The 20,193-nt window shown below is 39.0% G+C and overlaps 1 protein-coding gene across 1 annotated transcript in view; it reads left to right on the top strand.

Annotated features, from left to right (window-relative positions):
- LOC137169129 (protein unc-13 homolog B-like) overlaps window positions 1–20,193 on the top strand; it is a 202,162-nt gene that overhangs the window by 130,752 nt on the left and 51,217 nt on the right. The window contains exons 14-21 of the mRNA XM_067572132.1: window positions 727–801; window positions 2,768–2,987; window positions 3,672–3,899; window positions 8,728–8,869; window positions 10,368–10,537; window positions 10,710–10,825; window positions 11,797–11,960; window positions 13,509–13,659. Of these exons, the coding sequence (XP_067428233.1) occupies window positions 727–801; window positions 2,768–2,987; window positions 3,672–3,899; window positions 8,728–8,869; window positions 10,368–10,537; window positions 10,710–10,825; window positions 11,797–11,960; window positions 13,509–13,659 (1,266 nt within the window). The remainder of the gene's footprint in view (window positions 1–726; window positions 802–2,767; window positions 2,988–3,671; window positions 3,900–8,727; window positions 8,870–10,367; window positions 10,538–10,709; window positions 10,826–11,796; window positions 11,961–13,508; window positions 13,660–20,193) is intronic.

Raw genomic sequence — 20,193 nt, 5'->3', positions numbered from 1 at the left:
GCGTTAGTGAGTCGCCGTGAACGGAGCCACTTTGGGTAAAAAAAAAAAAAAAAGGACATCTATTTAAAGTGCTGCTGTAGGATAAAAACTGTATTTGAACTTCAGTATTTTGTTCATGCTGGAGATGAAGAGAGGCAGGCAAAGTTTTGTCCAAACATCCTGCCACAGCAAATCCACACTGACACTCCTCTCTTCACTGAAATGATACGAAACACTACAGAAAATAAGATGTCATAGGGATCCATGACAGCAAAGCTTTAACATAGGCTGTACTGTCAGGCTATGTGTGCACCTCTCAGCTGTAGTATTTGGAAAATAAAGATACTCTTGGCAGATATTTAGTATTTTTAAGTATTTAGACTTGGATCAGGGGCAAAAATACTCCACTAAACATCCCTAATTAGAACACATTTGTAGAAATACAAGCATGTGTGAGCGTTTGTCTTCAAGGAGAGAATAAAGGAAAGATGTATGACATGTTTTTTGATACTGTGTGTTCAAAGGTAGTAAGTGAACAAATGTGTGTGTTTTTCGTGTGATATCAAGCTTGTACAACCTTCAAAGTTAAAAGACCCCAACATCACACAAAGAATTGATTTCCTGATTTTTTTTTTACTGTAAGTTTTCTTTTGCTCTTACTTTTCTACTCACATTGTGTGTGTGTGTGTTGTTTTTTTCTCTGTGGCTGTTTATCTCTGATGTTTTGTTTCTCTCTATGTTTTCTAGTCTATGATACAGTCCAGGAAAGCTGGACTCGCCCACACATTGGCCACACGGACCTCCCTGAAAGACGAGGAGCTTGTGAGTGCCCAGATACCAATGAAACACACACACACACACACACACACACACTCTGAAGCTATGATTTCATTGTTAGCTGTAGGAACACTAGCTGTCACCCTGATGCCAGCTAATGCGGATCCACATAAACCTAAAAACTTACATTTACCCACAATCTTTCACACACGCCTTTTCACACTTTTTCACCAACTGTCATTATATAGTCATATTGTTAAAATGTTGGTTGGGCATCCAATTTACTGTGGCTCTGAATTTTGCTGAGTCAGCCTCGGGGTAGCTTCAAATTTTAATGGAGCCAGTAGCCGCAAGCCTCCCCTGACTGAATGAGGTTTCAGGTTTGTTTATTATTGTTTCTTTTGTGCCTTTCGTTCTGTACTCTGTCAAGTCATGACAGTGATTACATTTTATAAAATGACACGTTAATTATTCACGTTGATGAAATAGGTCACAAATAACAACCAAGCAAATTGCCCCATGGCCTCAAACCCTTCAAATCCCCCGGTTCACGGTGAGGTAATTAGTTTGTGGTAATTTGAGTAATTTATTTTAAACTAAAATGGAATTAAAGCGACTCCTGCATCTGTATCTAGATATGAGGTCTTGTCTTGCAGTAGGGCTGTGTGACAAAATGTTTAATATTCCTGTTGGTATGCTTACATGGTGAATATTCATATTTAAAAACCATAGCTCATATTTTGCCCCAGGGCCCGCTAGAAGGTAAATCCAGACCATAAACTTACTGCTTCATCAAAACTGAAAACTTACAGTACATAAATATATCCACAACCTTCAACTATGTGCCTTGTTAGCTCCAGACCCTATCAAATATACAGATTGACACTGCACATACGAAATGCAGAGCAATATCAACGTAAGTATAGATTGGCAATGTTGGCTGTTCCATTATCAGACTGTATGAACAGATGAAAGTAGCATTTATGCTGCCTTGTAAACACAGACAGCAGATATTCTCTTTTATTAGGTGTTGAATCCTTGTATAAAACGTTAAAAATGTGCTTTCAGCCGCCCATTCACTAACAATGGTAGAAACTGTGGTGGAAATACTATTATTTATAAAGGGGGTTTTTAAAGTTACAGAATGCTTTACAGTGACAAGGAAAGTAAATCATGAGTAATTAAATCAGGTAAAGGCACAGGTCGGAAAAATAAAGTCTAAAAAAAGCTAATAACAATTGGAGCAACACAAGTCAGATCAATAAAACGGAGCAAGACAGAATGAAACTAAAGCCAGAGATGACAAAAAAGTAAAACTAAGAGCAATGAAACCCGCAAAGGGATGCTACTATTAACTATACTAGCATTGCTACCATAAGAATAAGACAGGAAAAATGATAATATTCACTCACATGCCCAAATACACATTTTGTGTTTATCAAATCATACTGGGCTGCCAGTCAAGGTGTCCTTTCATGCTGTGGAGATGTGTTCACCTCCTCCCACAGTCCTCCTACACGAGACCATGAGCAGAATTCAGTTCATGCGAGGGGAAGCCAAAGATTATGAAAAAAAAATTAGCACATTTCTGCATAATCTTAGCGGTAGCCACCATGAAATTACCCTGTTATGAGTCTTTCACCTTTTAGTTGCTTTTATAGTCACTAGTTCATTTGTAAGAGCGCTTTTTCTTATTTTTTTTTCGTCTTCTGCCCTCTATACCACCTACACCCTCTCTGTTTGGCTGTATTTGTGTCAATTACCTCGTGTCCTCTGTCCTGTCTTGTTGTGTTCTCACTATCCATACTCACCTCTTTTTAACACTTCATCCCACACTTTCCTTTGTCACTCTCTATCGTGTTGCCTTCTTCTTGTCCGTACTTTTCCTCGGATAACTTCTTAAACCTCTAATGCCCTTTTCTCTAACCCTGATTCTCTTATTGCTCCGTTACCCCCCGACCTATGTCCCGCCTTTCCTTACTTTGACTTTTTCCTGTCTTTACTCCCACAGAAAAACCATGTGTTCAAGAAGACGCTGCAGGCTCTCATCTACCCCATCTCCTGCACCACACCCCACAACTTTGAGGTCTGGACCGCCACCACGCCTACGTACTGCTACGAGTGCGAGGGGCTGCTGTGGGGCATCGCCCGGCAGGGTATGCGCTGCGCTGAGTGCGGGGTCAAAGTGCATGAGAAATGCCAGGAGCTGCTGAACGCTGACTGCCTGCAGAGTGAGTACTGAGAATTGAACTAGAGCTGCAACAATTAGTTGATTTATTGATTAGTTGATCGAATGAAAATTAATCAGTGACCATTTTAGATAATCAATTATTCGTTTTGAGTCATTTTTTAAGAAAAAATGCTAACATTCTCAGGTTCCAGCTTCTTAAATGTGAATATTTTCTGGTTTCTTTAGTCTCCTATGATAATAAACTGAATATCTTTAGGTTGTGGTCTATTGGTGAGGACAAAACAAGACATTTTATAGACCAAACAACTAATCAACTAATCAAAAAAATAATCAACAGATTAATTGATAATGAAAGTAATTGTTAGTTGCAACCCTAAATTGAATATGATAGAACGTGCCCAAGTGTCCTGTGTTAGTGTAGTTGTTACCATATACAGAAAACATTTTTGTAATTTTGTATTTATTGTTGCTACCTGCAGTTGAACGAGTGGACTGACTGAAAAGTCTGCCACAGATGATGCAGTTCTGTGCTGTTGAAATTGGAAATATGACTGGCCTTATCAGAAATTAGCTTTTGAATGCAATGCTCTTCTACAGCTGTGTCCCCGGAGCTTCCAACAGTTAAGCTGAGCTTTGACAAAAAAAAGTGTCTGAGCAAAAAAAAAAAAAACCTCATCATCCACCCTTCTCTTCTGTTTCCCTCATCCTCCCTCGTCATCTTCAGGAGCGGCTGAGAAGAGCTCAAAGACGGGGGCGGAGGACCGGACGCAGCACATCATCATGGCCATGAAGGACAGGATGAAGATCCGTGAGAGGAACAAGCCTGAGATCTTTGAGGAGATCCGGAAGGTGTTCAACATCTCCAAGATGCTCCACGCCCAGCACATGAAGAGCGTCAAGCAGAGCGTCCTGGACGGCACCTCCAAGTGGTCGGCCAAGATCACCATCAACAGTACGTCCAGTGGCTTTTTAACTTTGAAACAGAAGACGTGTGAATAGTTACTGAAATACCATTTCTAAAGGATAGATAGCTTTACCTTTATTAGTTGCATTCTATTAGTTGTCATTACAGTGTTTTCTCTGTCTCTCTCTGTTTCGCAACTATTACCACTTTGCGTATTTAGCCTTTACTCTCTTTATTCTTGTGGTTGTTGACAGAAGCAGCACAGTACAGCACAAAAACATAATCAGAAAATTGAGATAAATGATTTGAAAGTGTGATGATGCCTCCAAAAACATCATCTTTATAAAGGCTGACCTTAAAACATGATCTACAGTGAAGAACACCAGAAATCTTTCCAACCTGTCTCCTCTCTTAGTTCTCTTTTTCCTGTCTCCCCCTCGTCTAAGTCTCTCCGTTGTTACTAATGCACCTGCTCCATCTTAACAGTGTCCAAAAAGGCTTGTAGCAACAGGATACTGTGTGTATGTGCGTCCGCACTTGTTCAGTGTGTATAACACTCATAGCTCTGTGTGAAGTCAATCTGCAGAGCGGACTCAAGGTTACATCGGCTTTTTACTCTCACCGCTTGCTTCAGCCACTTTGCTGAGCCTGCTGAGGCATGAAATTTGTAACAATAAGTGGTGTGTGCAGCAGGATAAAATCATCAGGTTCTTACAGTTATATAAATACAATAAAAACAGTTTTTCAGCGGATGGAAGGCTTTTTGCTGTCAGTCAGATATCAAAAGAGATCCATGTGGTGAGGCACATTTTGGTATTTTCCTCAGTTATTAATAACTTTATGAAGGTGGCAGAAAGTTAGAAAAGCAGTTTTGTTGCACATTCAAATCCCAGATTGATGTTGGAAAAGGTGGGATGGCACAACTCATACGCCCTCGAGGAAACTGAAGAAAACTATACAGTTGTCACCGGCAACTGTGAAAACCCGCAGCTGTGTGAAAGTGAAGCAAAGTGTCGCTGAACAAAAGCATGTCAGGTTTCCCCAAATAAATATCTAAAAAAAGATTCACCTATCCCACATTTATTAAAGTTTCTCCTTTTCTCTGACAGTCTTTTCTGAAATGAGGAGAAACTTTAGCTGTTAAGAATTTAGATAAATTCACTAATTTGAACAGACGAGCGTCCCCACCTCCCCACCTCTCTGCTTTCGCCCCTTTGCCAAACATCATCAAGATCGCTGCTGTTACCAAAGCAACCAGACACATCACACCATATAGTGGCAGCAGTGTTGCCATGGCAGCCATCACACCTTGTCTCCCTGATCACCAGTGATGAGCTCCATTAAAGAGGAGATACTGGGACCGACATTCATCTGGCTCTTTGTTGAAATTCATTCATGGTCAGGTGACAATCATCGTCACTCGGTGTCATTCTGCTTGTCAAGATCAGCCACATGTTCACAGATTCTACACATTTTTGATTTGCTATTAAAAGATTTGCAAAAAGGTTTCACTGTAAAATTTAGAATTGTAATTCTAGCTGAAGGGATCAAACATTTCAAAATACTGGTTTGGTACAGAGTGTTAGGTTTACTGGGGGAAAAGTTAAAATCTGAGATTTTTTGAGAATAAAGTTGAAAATTTACAAGAAAATAAATGTGAAGCAGCAGCTGCAGACAGCTGAGTTCAGTCATAGCATCTGAAAGTGATTAAAGCTCGGTTGACTTTATGCAAATGATATTAAAGACAGCAAGAATTAACTGTCATTGCTCTGGTGATAATGTGCTGATATGGCAGTTTCTCATTCAGACCGACACAGTGGCAAAACCATCTTAACTGACATGTTCAGGACTGTGGATGAGTCAAAGTTTAGAGAACCAGCTGTGTGTTGCTCTTTATTAGAGTTGGGATGGATGTACATTTTCCAAATGAGACACTAGTCTTCATCCTTGAAGACTCTTCTCTTAGAGAACAGAAACAAACTGTTTGAAAACACTTCTGATACGGCATAAATCTCACCTTTGTGGGGCTCACTGTCCACACAGATGTTAACTTGCTCACCTCTGATAAGGTGCAGCGCTCTTGGAAGTCTTTTACAAGTTAAAATGACTGTTGACTAATCCAGTCAACCTAATCAATAAGTATATGACATTCTACTCATGAAGCATCCTATTCTATTATGACTTTTTCCCCTAAATATTCTAACTTTTATTTGCAAAACATTACAACTTTATTCTTTAAATATTACAACTTCTTTTTTTTGTCATATTATGATTTAATTTTCCTCCAATGTGGCCACTTGTAACCTCTTTCAAAAGAAAATGGCAGTTTCCATGCAGAGATACTGTAAATGAGACCAACCCTGATATAGTTTTACTGTGACTTACTCGTTTTCAGATATCCTACTTTTGTCATAGAGCACAGTACAATATTATGTTCACACAAAGCAACTGTTGTCCCATCGAACAAAGTAAAGAAAATACTTAACAAACATTCTCTCAAAGGCGTTAATAAATCATTTAAGGCATAAATGATCTGAAAGAAATTCAGACGTACTTTAAAGTCAGAGTCAGTGTTATATATAGAAGCCAAGTGGCGATTGAACTCGTCGTGGACTGACAGGAGAAGCTCTTTGAAGAATCTGTTGATTTCATTAGGGAGTATCTCAAACTATTAATATTCAAAACTTCCTTTAGCACAGATGAGATGCTTCAGTGACCGACACTGACTGAACTGATAGCAATGATATTACAGGGACCGATGGGCGTGATTGTTTGTTTTTCTGACTTTTCAGTGCACCGGAGAAACCAAACACCTGGCTGTTTGTAGTTTCCAAATTACAGAAGGATAGTTTTTGGTGTTTCAGAACATGCTTTCCATTTGTACATACGGTATGAACATAGGTAGGCAAATATGTAAGTAAGTACATAAGAATGTATGTAAAAATGAGCAAGGTAGAAAAAGTTTGTCCCGATTTCAAGCTCTGCATTGGGGCCCTCGCACTCTTCCTGTGCTCTCCTTAAACTAGTCATCTTATAGTCCTCTTAAGGGCAACACACGGCGGCGTACGATGTGCATCAAAGCATTTATTGTTTTTTCTGAGCTAGCACGTCATTCGTCAACCTGCAATGACACTCATCAACGTGTCAGGATTTGCTGCTGTCCTTTTTCCTAGTGTTGACGCACATCAGTGCTCCATAAAAATAGCAATTTTATCACATTTGCTCCATGGATTGGGACAGCCTGGCTACTGAACCCTTCTGTCTGGCACTAGCACCGGCCACCATAGACTAATAAAACATACATCTGCCAGACAATGCTGAGGTCTTTTATGAGCCTGTGGTGGCCAATGCTCTCCTTGTTTGCAGTTGTGTGTTGGGGGGGAGCAGGTTGAGGGTAGCGGATGCCAACAGACTCAACAAACTGAAGGCCAGTGATGGTGTGTGGGGGCGGAGCTGGTGGACTCTCTGGCGGCAGTGCCAGAGAGCAGGATGCTGTCCAAGTTACGTGTCATCTTGGACTATGTTTCAAACCCACTCCATGACGTGCTGGTCAAGCACAGGAAGTACAGTCAGTGCAAGACTGAGATGCACCACAGAGCGCCACAGGAAGTCATTCTTGCCTCTGGCCATCAAACTTTTCAACTCCTCCCTCAGAGTGTCAGACACTCTGAGTCAACAGACTGGCCCTTTGGACTTATTTCAACCCTGTCAGCAGCTTCCCCATCATTAATAATTTATATATTGCAATACTGACTTAACAGTACAGTTATTTTGTGCAATAATTCAACTGTGCAATACTCTTGTGTATATTTATACTGCATGAATACTGCATTTATACTGTATATTTCTACTAATATTTCATATTATTTATATTATTCTGCTCTTAACACCTTTATAGATCCCATTTATAAGCCTTATTACTTACATTGTTTTTATATATTGTAGTATGATGCAGATATTTTTACATATTTCTTGGTTTTCTATCTTCACTTTGCAACTTTTCCTGCGTGATTAACTTTATATTGCATCACATTAAATTCCTACATTTTCCAGACGTTTGCATTTGCATAGATGTCGCTCAGCCTCCTCTGTCTTTAGCTGTAGCTCAAGACTGCAGCTATAAATAGTTACACTCATCAGTATCTGTTGCAGATCTCACATTCCTTCTCACCTGGATTAAAGTGGCAGCGAGGGTGGCAGGAATCAAATTGTCCTTCGGTTAAACAACCTTCACGGTGCCTGTCGGGCTTACGTCTAAAAGAAATGTGTCCAGACTCAGTTCATAAGCTTTGTAATCTCCATCTATCAAATCGGTTTTCTGCCCCTTTGAATCCGACAGACAGTCTTCAAGGCAAACACATTTATTGTGTTAATGCTGTCTGGGCCAAAGTGTCACAGAAACCGCTCCTTATTTTTATTTGTTGATTTGTTATTTTTGACAGAGTGGAGCTCAAACAATATGCCAAATACAAAGTGAAGAGTAATGAAATTCTTAATTCATCAATGCATTTTAAAAAATCGCACTCAAATTTAAGTGCACTTTGTCTATTATGACAGTTTTTTTCCCTTTTAAAGCCAGAGCTTGTCACAAGTCCAAGTCGTTTTAGAGAATCCTTTGACCACTTGTTGCACTTAAGTCATTTTGCGATAAACGTTGTTATCCAACATCTGCCTGTGAGTCATAAGAATTGTGTTACGAGGCTTTGCATAACTATGTGGGTGATATCTCGTGTTATGGTGTGCGTGTGTGTATGTGTGTGTATGTGTGTGTGTGAATGAGACATAGAAACATGATGGTAATGAGTAGGTGTTTGTTGTTCTTATGCAATTTTCATAGTCATTCTCTCTATTTTTGTGTGTGTGTGTGTGTTATCAGTTTTGAGTGCGCAGGGTCTCCAGGCCAAGGACAGGACAGGCTCAAGTGATCCGTATGTCACCATCCAAGTCGGCAAGACCAAGAAGAGAACAAAGACCATCTATGGCAACCTGAACCCAGTCTGGGAAGAAAAGTTCAGCTTGTAAGTTCAGCTTGTTAGTTTCTTTTCAGCTGTAGAGCTCAGCTGGACGTCCATCAAAGTGCAGCGAAACTGTCAGAGTCACGGTCACCTTGCGTTAGTGTAAGAGAGTTTCAGATTCTTACCTTAAAGGCCCTGCACACCCATTGTGAAACTACACAGGTGATTTCTTACTTATTTTCACCGATTAGACCTCCTCTCAGGACTTTGTGGGCATGTACAGACTGTGCTTGACTGACATCTCCTGCACTCTCATGTTAGCTTTGTTGTGAAATATAGTACATGAAATCATACTTATTAGTACACGGAGTAAAAAACACCTGCGAGAGTGTATGTGGCCTTCAGGTAAAAGTAGAAATACCTTAATGTATCAATATTATCAGCAGAATATGAAGTATCCAATGTAAGAGTAATAATTTTGCAGATCGGCCCCTTTCAGAGTGTTATATTATTATAAATGTATATATCGTATTTGTGTCATCCATTCACCTCCATTGTTTTTCATTGCATATATTATATAACTACATTACTATCACAGATTTTTAACATATAAGAAGCATTTTGATGTTGTAGTCAAATGGAGGCCAAGGTGGAGCTGATGTTAACTACTTTATATGAGAGCTCGTTGCATATATATATATATATATATATATCTGTGTATATATCAGCTGATAAACTGAAGTACAAAAAAGATATTTGAAACAGTCTCACTGATCTATGATTACTCCACCAGAGTAGTGACGAGTTTATTTTTTAACTGTAAAACATCCTTCCCAGTACCTTTCTTAGTCACAAGTGTTAAAAAAAGTATACTTTATGTTATGTAAAGATAATTAATATAAACCAATATATCATCTGATATGATAAACTGAAATATCAATATTGGTACTGGTCTCGGTCAGGCTATACATTATATACTATTGGGTACTTTAATCTATAATAATGTTTTATATTTTTTAAACTCACTACAATGTTATGTAAGTAAAATTTCATATGTAAAGTAACTTTTGCTGTCAAATAAATGTAGTCAAGCAAAACATACAATACAAAAATCTAAACTGTAGTTAAGTACACTGTGTTTTCCAGTACTGTCACATTGTAATTTGTAATTTAAAGTACTAAAAAATTAAATAAAGTAGTTATTGTTAATATTCAAAAACGATTACACTGTTACCGTGTCGCTTTTACTGGTAAACACCGACACATCTGTTATTCATGACGACCCTTCGATAAGAGCGAGGTTCTGTGTGCTTGATTCATGATGAGTTTTAAGGGTTTTTAATACTGTATTTACTGATCAAAGGAATTCTGATGTGCGCTGTGTAAACTGACCAAAAAATAAAGGAAATACATCAGGCAGCATAGTAAAAGTAAAAAACACCAAACCACAAACTTTTTTCTTTTTTTTTATAGTGAATATATTTAAATTCACTCAAACTGTCTACTCCATCATACCGGAATCGGTTTATTCCAACTATGTCGGTCCCCTTTTTTTTCACAGCGAGTGCCACAACTCATCAGATCGTATCAAGCTGCGGGTTTGGGATGAAGACGATGACATTAAGTCTCGGGTGAAGCAGCGCCTGAAGAGGGAATCTGACGACTTCCTGGGCCAGAGCATCATCGAGGTCCGAACGCTGAGCGGAGAGATGGACGTCTGGTACAACCTGGGTATGTTGTCATTCAGAACCATGAGATTATTTGTGTGTCTATGTGTGTGTTTGCTCATTAGCACAGCAGTTGGAGCCCTCACCGTTTTAGTTGTCGTCTTAGATCTGGATTCCAATTTAAGTTCAGAACGTATCACTTCACAGTAATTGTTTGTAATTGTCTCCACTAACAGAAAAGAGAACAGATAAGTCGGCAGTGTCTGGTGCCATTCGTCTTCATATCAGTGTGGAGATCGAGGGAGAGGAAAAGGTGGCACCCTACCACGTGCAGTACACATGCCTTCATGAGGTAACACACAAACACAAACACAAATGTACGCACACTTGTAATGGGTAGGAAGTCTAGGAGTGATTGGCTTCTGGCTGTGTTCATATCTATCACAGATAAGATGAGCACTTTATTTTATTCTATAATAAAGAGGTGAAAACCAGTCGAGACCAACCGGAGAGGCAGCAAGATATGTCATTTTTATTACAGTTTAACTGATTAAATACTTGAATAAATGATTTATTGAGTGTGTCAAATGTCCATCACAAGTTCATTAAGTTTCTTTTAGTTTTGTTCATAACAGTTTTTGTCAACAAACTCAAAAAATATTCAAGTTACAAACACATAAAACAGACAAAAGAAGCAAATCCTCAAATTTGACAACCGGTGAATGATTGGCATTTTTATTCAATAAATGACTTTGAAACCATTGTTATTAAAACCATTGTTAATTAATTTTCTGTCAATAGTGAATCAATAGATCAACTAAATCAAATGGAGACCAAAAGAGGGAACATTTCTTCTTCTAATAGAATAATAAATAAATATTTCCTCTAGGAGTTTTTTGAGGATTTTTTTGATTGTGACCAATTGTTTTAAAATTGTCAGTCAGTTTACACGAATCCTTTAAATTGTTCATAGTGCGAGAGGGAAAATTAACAAAGTTCCCAGATGCAGACATTTTTTTCAATGAGCAAGAAACAACAGTAATAGAAAGTAATATTAACACTCAACAGTGACATGTTCCAGATGTCTGAATATATGTAACATATATATATATATATATATATATATATATATATATATATATATATATATATATATATAAAAGTGACCTGATTGGGTGTTTCAACCTTTTTCAACATTTTGAGGCCAGAGCGTCTCAGCTCACTGCTGTATGATGATGTTTCTGTGAATAACTGATTGAAACTCCCGGCTGTTGTCACCTTCTATGAGCGCCGTTGATTTTTACTTGTTCTCTTTCTGTCTAGAACACGTTCCACTACTCGACAGACATAGAGGGGGGCGGCGTGGTGAAGATCCCGGCAGCGAAGGGAGACGATGCGTGGAAGGTTTACTTTGACGAGGTGCAGCAGGATATCGTGGATGAGTTCGCCATGCGTTACGGGATAGAGTCCATCTACCAGGCCATGACGTAAGCCCACTAATCTTAATGTAATGCAGGTTTACTGTATCCTGCAGCAATCTATTCATCCAACAGGTTATGACGTCAGCTGATTGTATGGCTAAATCAAATCAGGAAATAGTTCAAATTTGTGTGTTTGTGTTTAGTATTTGTTAGCCTGTATGTGTGTGTGTGTGTGTGTGATGAGAGGTGGGCGGAGTTGTCATGAACTATAAACAGAATGCAAATTAGTTTATCTCTTCTAATGAGAAATGATGACCTGTCACCTCTGAGATTTCCCAGCAGTTTGATTGGATCCCTGTAGGCAGGTGGAGAGAAAGACTCAATGAGCGCACACACACACACACACACACACACACACACACACACAGGGTTAATTACAGTAATAATGTTGTAATAATAACGTCGTAATTTGACCTTAAGGGGACATACGAAAGGTCTACGAGTATGTTTTGTACGTTGGAAAGAAACAAAATCATATAACACAATCATACCAGGAAGCTTTGAGTAAATTGAAGTTGTAAGCAGAAATGGCCCAGACTTCGTCCCAGTGGAAATGGGAATATGAGCCAATCAATAACGCGGCCAAATGAAAATGGTGATTGAAAGAGTCAGATGTACTGTAGCCATTATAGACCTTTCACTTCTGACTGCACACTCATTGCATTTCGGCAACATTTTGGCTCCTCCGCTAGAACAAACTTGGCAAATTTCATATTCGTTTGACCCTTGCAGGTGTTATTTTTTTTATTATTTATGATCTGGAGTTAATAGTTCATCCAAACAAATTGGTAACACAACATGACATGAAACCTGTGTGAAAACATTTGAATGGATGTAGATTGTGAATGGTCTGATAACTTTCACTGTTCTTTTTGCCTTGCTTTTGGCTACACAGTTGTATTCGTGCACCCTGGAGTTGAACATAGTATTCAGATCAATAATTTTTACAATAACAATGTGTCAAGTCAGAATTACATCAGAATTATCAGCGACTCTGCAGCTCCCCTTCGGCTTTACGGAGCTCTATAGTGAGTTTCATCACAGACGCAACAGAAACCTGTAACTTCTGTTACATAGAAGCTAATCTGATTTAAAGATTTGTCTATAAAACCAACTCTGGAGATTGTTTTAATTCATTTTTTTGTGTTTCCCTCCCACCTCTCCATCTCTCTCTCATCTCCCAATTACGCCCAACCCTTTCCTTCCTCCCTCTATCCGATCCCTGCATCCTCTTCCTTCTGCTCTGTAATTTACGACCGCCTCCCTCCTTCTGATCTCTCTCTCTCTCTCTCTCTCTCTCTCTCTCTCTCTCTCTCTGGCCTCTTTATGTCTTCTTCTCAACTCCTCCTTCCTTCTGTCTCCACCTGTCTCATCCTTCCTCCTTCCTCCCATCATAACCCCGCCTTACTGCCCTCCCTCTCTATCCTGACTTTTTAAACTTCTTACTGCCTTCAAACTGTCCTCCTTTCGAACCTGCTCACCTCCTTTCTTCTCTGACACCCCCTCCCTCCCCTCCCCTCCCTCCCTCCCTCCCTCCCTTCCTTCCCTCCTCAGTCATTTCTCTTGCCTGTCCTCTAAGTACATGCTGTCAGGAGTGCCAGCAGTGATGAGCACCCTGTTGGCCAACATCAATGCCTTCTACGCCCACCCCACAGCCTCCACCAATGTCTCCGCTCCAGCCAGATTTGCAGCCTCCAACTTTGGGGTAAGCAACTACAAGATACGAAGAAATAAACATATATAAACACGTATCATTGCAATACAATCCATCCTTTCACCCAGTTAGACCATTTGTAAGTATTTTTGCCAAGTGTCACCTGTTGATAGGTTGTAAGATATAGTTCTAGTGCAGACACGGCTTTCAGATGATGTAATACATCTTGGTGACCAAGCAACATCAGCAGGTGATTGAATTTCATTTCAAACAACTTGCATCAATTTTAAAAATCACAATGGACAGGAAACAGGTGATCTGATAATCATTGAGCTGCTTAGACCAGTTGTTTTAAGGCTCCACCAGATAGCCATAGTTTAAATGGAAACTCATCTGTATAAAGACTTTTTTGGCTAAAGAAGGAGCTGCATGAAGTTGGAAAATGAAAAAAACTGTCCGTCATGAGTCAGACAATGCTATGGGAGTGCAATGCTAAATTGTTGGATTAATCTATACATGAACTTGTAAAGACTGCAGTGGAGGTGTTTCTTCATGCTTGTTATCACTCATTGTGGAATTATTTTATCACTGATAGATTTGTTTGATTTGCGGTACCAACAGTAGTTAGCTAACCGACTGATTTCACATCAATACTCACGACACAAAAATGTGTGCACTTTAACAGAAAGACTTACAAAAAGAGGCAAACTGATAAGAATACTGGACAGGTTTACTCAGATAGTGAAAGTGTCAAAGTGTTTACAGTAGTTTGCTTAAGTAGCTTGTAATCTAGTTAGCTTAGCAAGCTAATTAAAGCTGCAGATAAAGTAAGTTGACTCCTGTCAAGCTAAAAATTTAGAGCGATCTGGAAACCCACCGTATCAAACTATTCCTGAAAACATTGCTCAGTGGACTGTTAAACTACTGAAGGCAGCCTCAACATTGCAGTATTTTTTTATTTTTGTAGCTGCCACACGTTTCTTTAATGTGTTTCAACGATGGCACAACTACAAAGCTTGTGATGCAGCACAGCAGCCAGTGATAAACACACAGATTTGAACTGCAGTAGGAAAAACAGCCGTGGTGTGTGAACAGACTGCATAACTACAAGTAGAAGACTCATTTCCTTGTATTTCTTTTAAGGGGTTATGGGCTGGTTCTGTGTCTGTCTGCTCTGTTCACTGATCCTTTGTCTTTCAGTGACTAATTTCAGTTGATTTCTCAGACATTAGTCATTTGATACTGATGAATGCTGGGAAATGGCACATTCACAACAGAACGGCATCAGTCTCTCAAACATGGTTATCAAAGCACCACAATTACAGGTCAAAAGAAGGACAGTGACATATGATTACCTCGGGAGGATCTGCTTTATTCTTAGTGGATGACATGTTTGTGTGTCTTCTTCCAGATAACTGTAGATACAATCGAACGTTAAAATGTCTTGGTGCTAAAGGTTACGTTGAGACATGACATTTTCATGTTCTCTCTCGGATGAATTCCACATTTAGCCTGTCAAGCTGTGTTTAGCTAAGCCAAACATTCACTGGAAAAGGCTTTTTTTTGTTCTTGATATGGTTATTTAGAAATACACAAATAGCTTTTCATCATTGTAATGGCATGTGAAGAGGTCACGGGTCTGCCCGTAAGTTCAAAACTGGAAAATTGGCTTTCGTGTACAGAACACAGACCCAGACTCACCAAAAAGAGAAGAAATTAAACCACATCAAAGACACTAAATCAACAAAGGAGCAGAACATTTCTAGAGGGAAACATTTTCGTATTCTTATCCTAAAGCACTCTGACTTTTCTCTGTGAGGTGTAGTTTTGTTTATAGGAAGTTGGACTCAACAAACTCTCTTAACTGCCCTAACTTGTCGTAAATCGCTCGTTTCAGCCTGATGAATGTCACCTGTTTGAGTTTGTGAGAATGGATCATTAGCATAATCAGTGCCCTGAAAATATATAATGATAATATAATATAAGACGTCCTGTTCTGCTCCATTTGTGGGCAAGTTTCATTCACAAAAATGTTATCAAAAGGCGATCAAGGGATGTGACAGTCAGAGAGATATTAGAAAAAAGAATATTACAGCCTACAATAGGTGATGTTACACCGTTAGCTGCAACACAAAATGATACTGGAAGGACCTGCAGAAACACCCTGAAGCAGCTGTTTCCAGCTACTACTGAAATGTCAAAGTTGCTGCATCAAAATATGCCATATTCTCAGTGAATGGTCAAACTATGATAATGATAATATGGTGAACAGAATATTAATTTTGCATCAAGTTTTGTTTTAGTTGATTTCATATCAAATTTAAACTCCTAATTAATTCAGATTAAGACATTATAATCTAAGTCAAACAAATGTTTCTCCCCTTGTAAAGAAAGTCAGACACTGTCTGTTCATGACTCATACAACAGATCTGAACCACTTGTAAATTTTGTTCGTACCTTAGAGAAAATTACAAGTACGAGAAAACGTATGATGAATGCCACAAATTGTCTCCAATCACTCGTACGTGCCTCTAAACAAATCTATTTACATGAGGCCCATTATCTGTTTGTAGTGTCAGTAGTGTCACAAAGTCATCCCTCAGAGGGTGACCCAGGTTGTCTATAATATTTGAAGTTTTGCAAAGGACCTGTGTCACACACATACATCCATGCTACTGACCTGTAAAGAGCCAGTTGGCGTCCTTTTTACGCTGCTAATAATATTCCTCATTAAATAGTAATTTCTTATCACTGTGGGACCTTTGGAACAGCTCTGAACTTCGCAGTGGTCTAAATTCGGCCCGTGGGCCCCGCTGGAGCCAAAGACAAGGTTGGAGAGGGGAGGGAGGGGGGGAGGGAGGAGAGGGAAGGAGGAGGGGGGCAATGACAGCTAGAGGCCGAGCTTAATGACTCCTGGGATCTTTGCCAATAGTGCCGACTTCAGTAACCCTACTGGTTGCACTCAGACTCCAGTGATATACGAGCGACTGCAGGCGGCGTGTTCTTGCTGATGGGTCACGTGGATGCAGACACTCTTCCTCTCTGTCACTACAGGCAGGTTACAGCTGTTCGGGTCTATGTCGGCTTTGTAATAAGCCCTGTCGGATAGGTTGATAAGTTTCTTTGTCCCATTAAATTTCACTGAATTGAGTCATTTTTTTTATGTGGCAAATAGGAAAAAAACTGTTTCATTAAATCTCTTTCCCAGTTTGATTATAGAGAACATCAGTAACACTTAAACCACTTGACAGTAATTAATGCACGACTCAGCTGGAATTAATGTATGAATTAATTCATTACACATCACGCTGTAGTCTAGAGAGAACACACTAAGAAATGACTATTAAGTGATGTTTGACTTCAAATATAAAATAAATGATCCCAAAATATGGAATGTGGGATTATTAAACTGATTAACCAGTGAAGTCTAAACCATTGACTAATGTATCAGTTATTAATAAATAAGGCAAGACAGGTTTATTTGTATAGTACCTTATAAAACAAAATGCAATTTAAAATGCTTCATATTAGATAAACAGGCATGAAGACAAAAGAATAAAACAAAATAGAAGATAAAAGTAATTTTAAAAAAGCCATAAGCAGTTTTATTTATAATTATATCCACTCATATAGCATTTTTAAAAAGCCAAATTTAGTAAGATGACACAGACTGAGGAATAAAAGCAAACAATACCCAGTGTAGAGCATTTCAGTGAAAAATATCTTCCTTGGGGACGGGTTGAATAAAAAAGTATGTCATAAGTCATTATGTAAAAAGTTCTGATTCAGCACTTGAAATAAAAAATGATGAAATATGAATGTCTTTTTGTAAATTGAGTTAATCAAATCTAATACATTTTAAGTCATAAACAAGTCAAACGATCATATCTTATTGAAACTGAGTGGCTGAGTTGAATCATATAGAATGAACTGCAGTATATTGTGTGTTTACCAAATTATCTGTATCAGATCATTGACAATTATTATTAAGATATTTATAAACCTCTATCAATAAGTCATAAGGTTTTATCAAAGCATTTCATCAAATGAAAGCTTACTGTTTCTTTGTAATGAACATTTTTTATGAACTTTTACAATATATATACATAATGAAACTTGAGACCACATATTACAGTAAATCAATGAAGAATAAGTGACAGAACAAACATAACAACGTTTCATGTTTCTATGGAAACATACTGTAACATATCTGAGACTTAAAATGAGACTGTCTGTCAAATCATTATAGAAAAATAGAAATCTCAACTCAAGGTCCATTCACTAGTCTCTCGTAGTCTTCCTCAGAGGATGAAGTTTGCACAGTTAGCGTCAACCTAAGTATGAACCTTTTAAGACGGTTTTCAATGAACACGTCTCAGTAGATGTTGTCTCCAGGTTTGTCTGGTCTTTTTTTCAGGGAACAATAAACTTTTCTTTACTATGCTCTGTAACTATTTACTGTTTTTCTGAAGGGGGTTATTAATTCTTTTATCGCATCAACTCTTTTGTTATTGTTGGTGTGTCTGTTATTGATTTGTCATCTTCCCCCAGTATGTAGCATGCCTAGAATAACAAAACGAATCTTCAAAGTATCTTTTGTGCTCCATCTGTCTGTTTTTTATTGTCTTTCTCTCTCCTCTCTGGTGTTGCTTTGGTTCTTCCCAGTCAGACCTCAAAAAAAAACATTATTTCACGCGCTTCTTTCTTTTCTGGGACTTTATTGCCTTTTTGCTTAAATGTTGCACCAAACCAATTTCAATCCACCTGTTGCCATGGCAATAAGATCATTTCCTAATTTGCAAAACTTCACTTCAGCCTCTCCTCTTTCCTTCTTATCGTCCGTCTCTGCCCCGCCCTGCGTGAGTCTGTAAAAGAGGCCATGGCATCGATCTGTTTTTCCTCTCTACTGCTCTTCATAATTCACCTCTGAAATCGTGTCACTGGCACTGACAGTTTTAGTGACATTGTTATGTTATGTTGTACAGGTGTGCGGGTTTGTTTGTTTGTATGCAGACTGTGTGTGTGTGTGTGTGTGTGTGCAAGAGCAAGGAGAACAAAGACATGCAAGCATCTCACACCTCCCATCTGTTTCTTTGGAGGGAAACTATTGATGCAGCAGTGCCAGTGGCAACAAACATTATTCACTGGATTCTTTTTGGTTGTTTTTACCATAAAATACTTTCTCAGGGAGTAGTTACTGAGCATCCTTTTCAGCAATGTCCCATCACCTTTATAATGTACACCTTCACACCAGAGAGACACAGGTGGTGCTGGTGAAACTGCTGTGAATATTTTACAACTGATTTTTCTGTAATTTTATAGTATTAAAATGTTGGACGTCTATGTTAAACATGGTCAAAGTTCCAAAACTTGAGGTGAACGATGAATGTAAAATGTTACCCTGTAAGTCAAAAGCCAGGGCTTCAGCCTGCTCCAATGCTTCGTTCGCAATGTTTCCCTCTACATCCTCGTCGTGGTGATGTCAGATTGTTTGCACATGCCCGTAAACGGCCTTTGTTGCTAAGTTTGTTCCATGTGCATGATCAAGTTCAGGCTTGAACATGAACGGATGTATTTGAGAAGTTTCCAAAGAAGTGAAATCCTTCTACTACTGTTTGTTTTCGTAGCCTCCAGAGATGCTGGAGGTCTGCTGAGAGAGGAACAGAGTGGGCTCATCGGGAGGGGGGCCTTAAAGAGACAGGAGCTAAAACAGCCTGTTTCAGACAGAAGCTGAACTTCAGCAATGTCTGAAAAAATATCTGAGCAGCAGCAAAAGCACAGTTCGACCTTACTGTCACTGACAGACCTGGTGTCATTGGAGCTTCTGTAGTCGGTCACGCCGAGGTGATTCCCGTAGTGAAACACCTCAATCTGTTATCAGAGAACCAGGGATTATGTTAAGTAACCCAAAGTTCTGTGTGATAATACCAAAAAGTGTCTTTTTCATTAGGCTTAAAAAATGTGTTAACATTTTTTTTGCCTTGAATTTGACTCCACCTGAGAGGGAGAACAGGTGCAGTATTGGTGACAATAATGATTTATGCTGAGCTACCAGCCTGTTTTCAGGAGCATATGCTGCTAAGTGCAGTCGTGTTTTGTACTGTTGTCAGCCTTTTATCAGCGCTCGCTTGAATTGTGCTTCCTGCCTTTTTTTGTCGATAATTTGTGGGGCAATTTGACCAAACACTGTAGAAGGAAAAAATATGCTGCAACTGTTCTCCCATGTGACTGTACTGTCAATAATTTTCATCTAACATGAAATTATCAGAATGTACCCCAACACATGGAGTCCCACAGCCAAATTGCTATGACATTTTGTCACCAACTTTTGTTTTGCTAATGTAATTGAAACGTTTCCTGCTTTGGGCAACAGTTCAGCCAGGACCAGAGCAATACATGCTGTCTCCTCCAAGACAATTTAATGTCATCTGCCTTCAGCAACTTGTTTCAAATAGTATTTATTAGCTTGTTGTGATTCTGCACCTGTTCCACCAGGAAAACAGAAGCCGCTGTGTTGAAACCAGCTGGGTTACATCAGTTGTTAGCGCTGTGAGGGGAGATTTCTTTCAGATTAAAAGAGAAAAG

The sequence above is a fragment of the Thunnus thynnus genome, chromosome 2 (genome assembly GCF_963924715.1).
Source record: "Thunnus thynnus chromosome 2, fThuThy2.1, whole genome shotgun sequence".
Classification (NCBI taxonomy): Eukaryota; Metazoa; Chordata; class Actinopteri; order Scombriformes; family Scombridae; genus Thunnus; species Thunnus thynnus.
The sequence above is the reverse complement of the archived record's forward strand: the minus strand, read 5'-3'. Positions and strand labels throughout refer to the sequence as shown.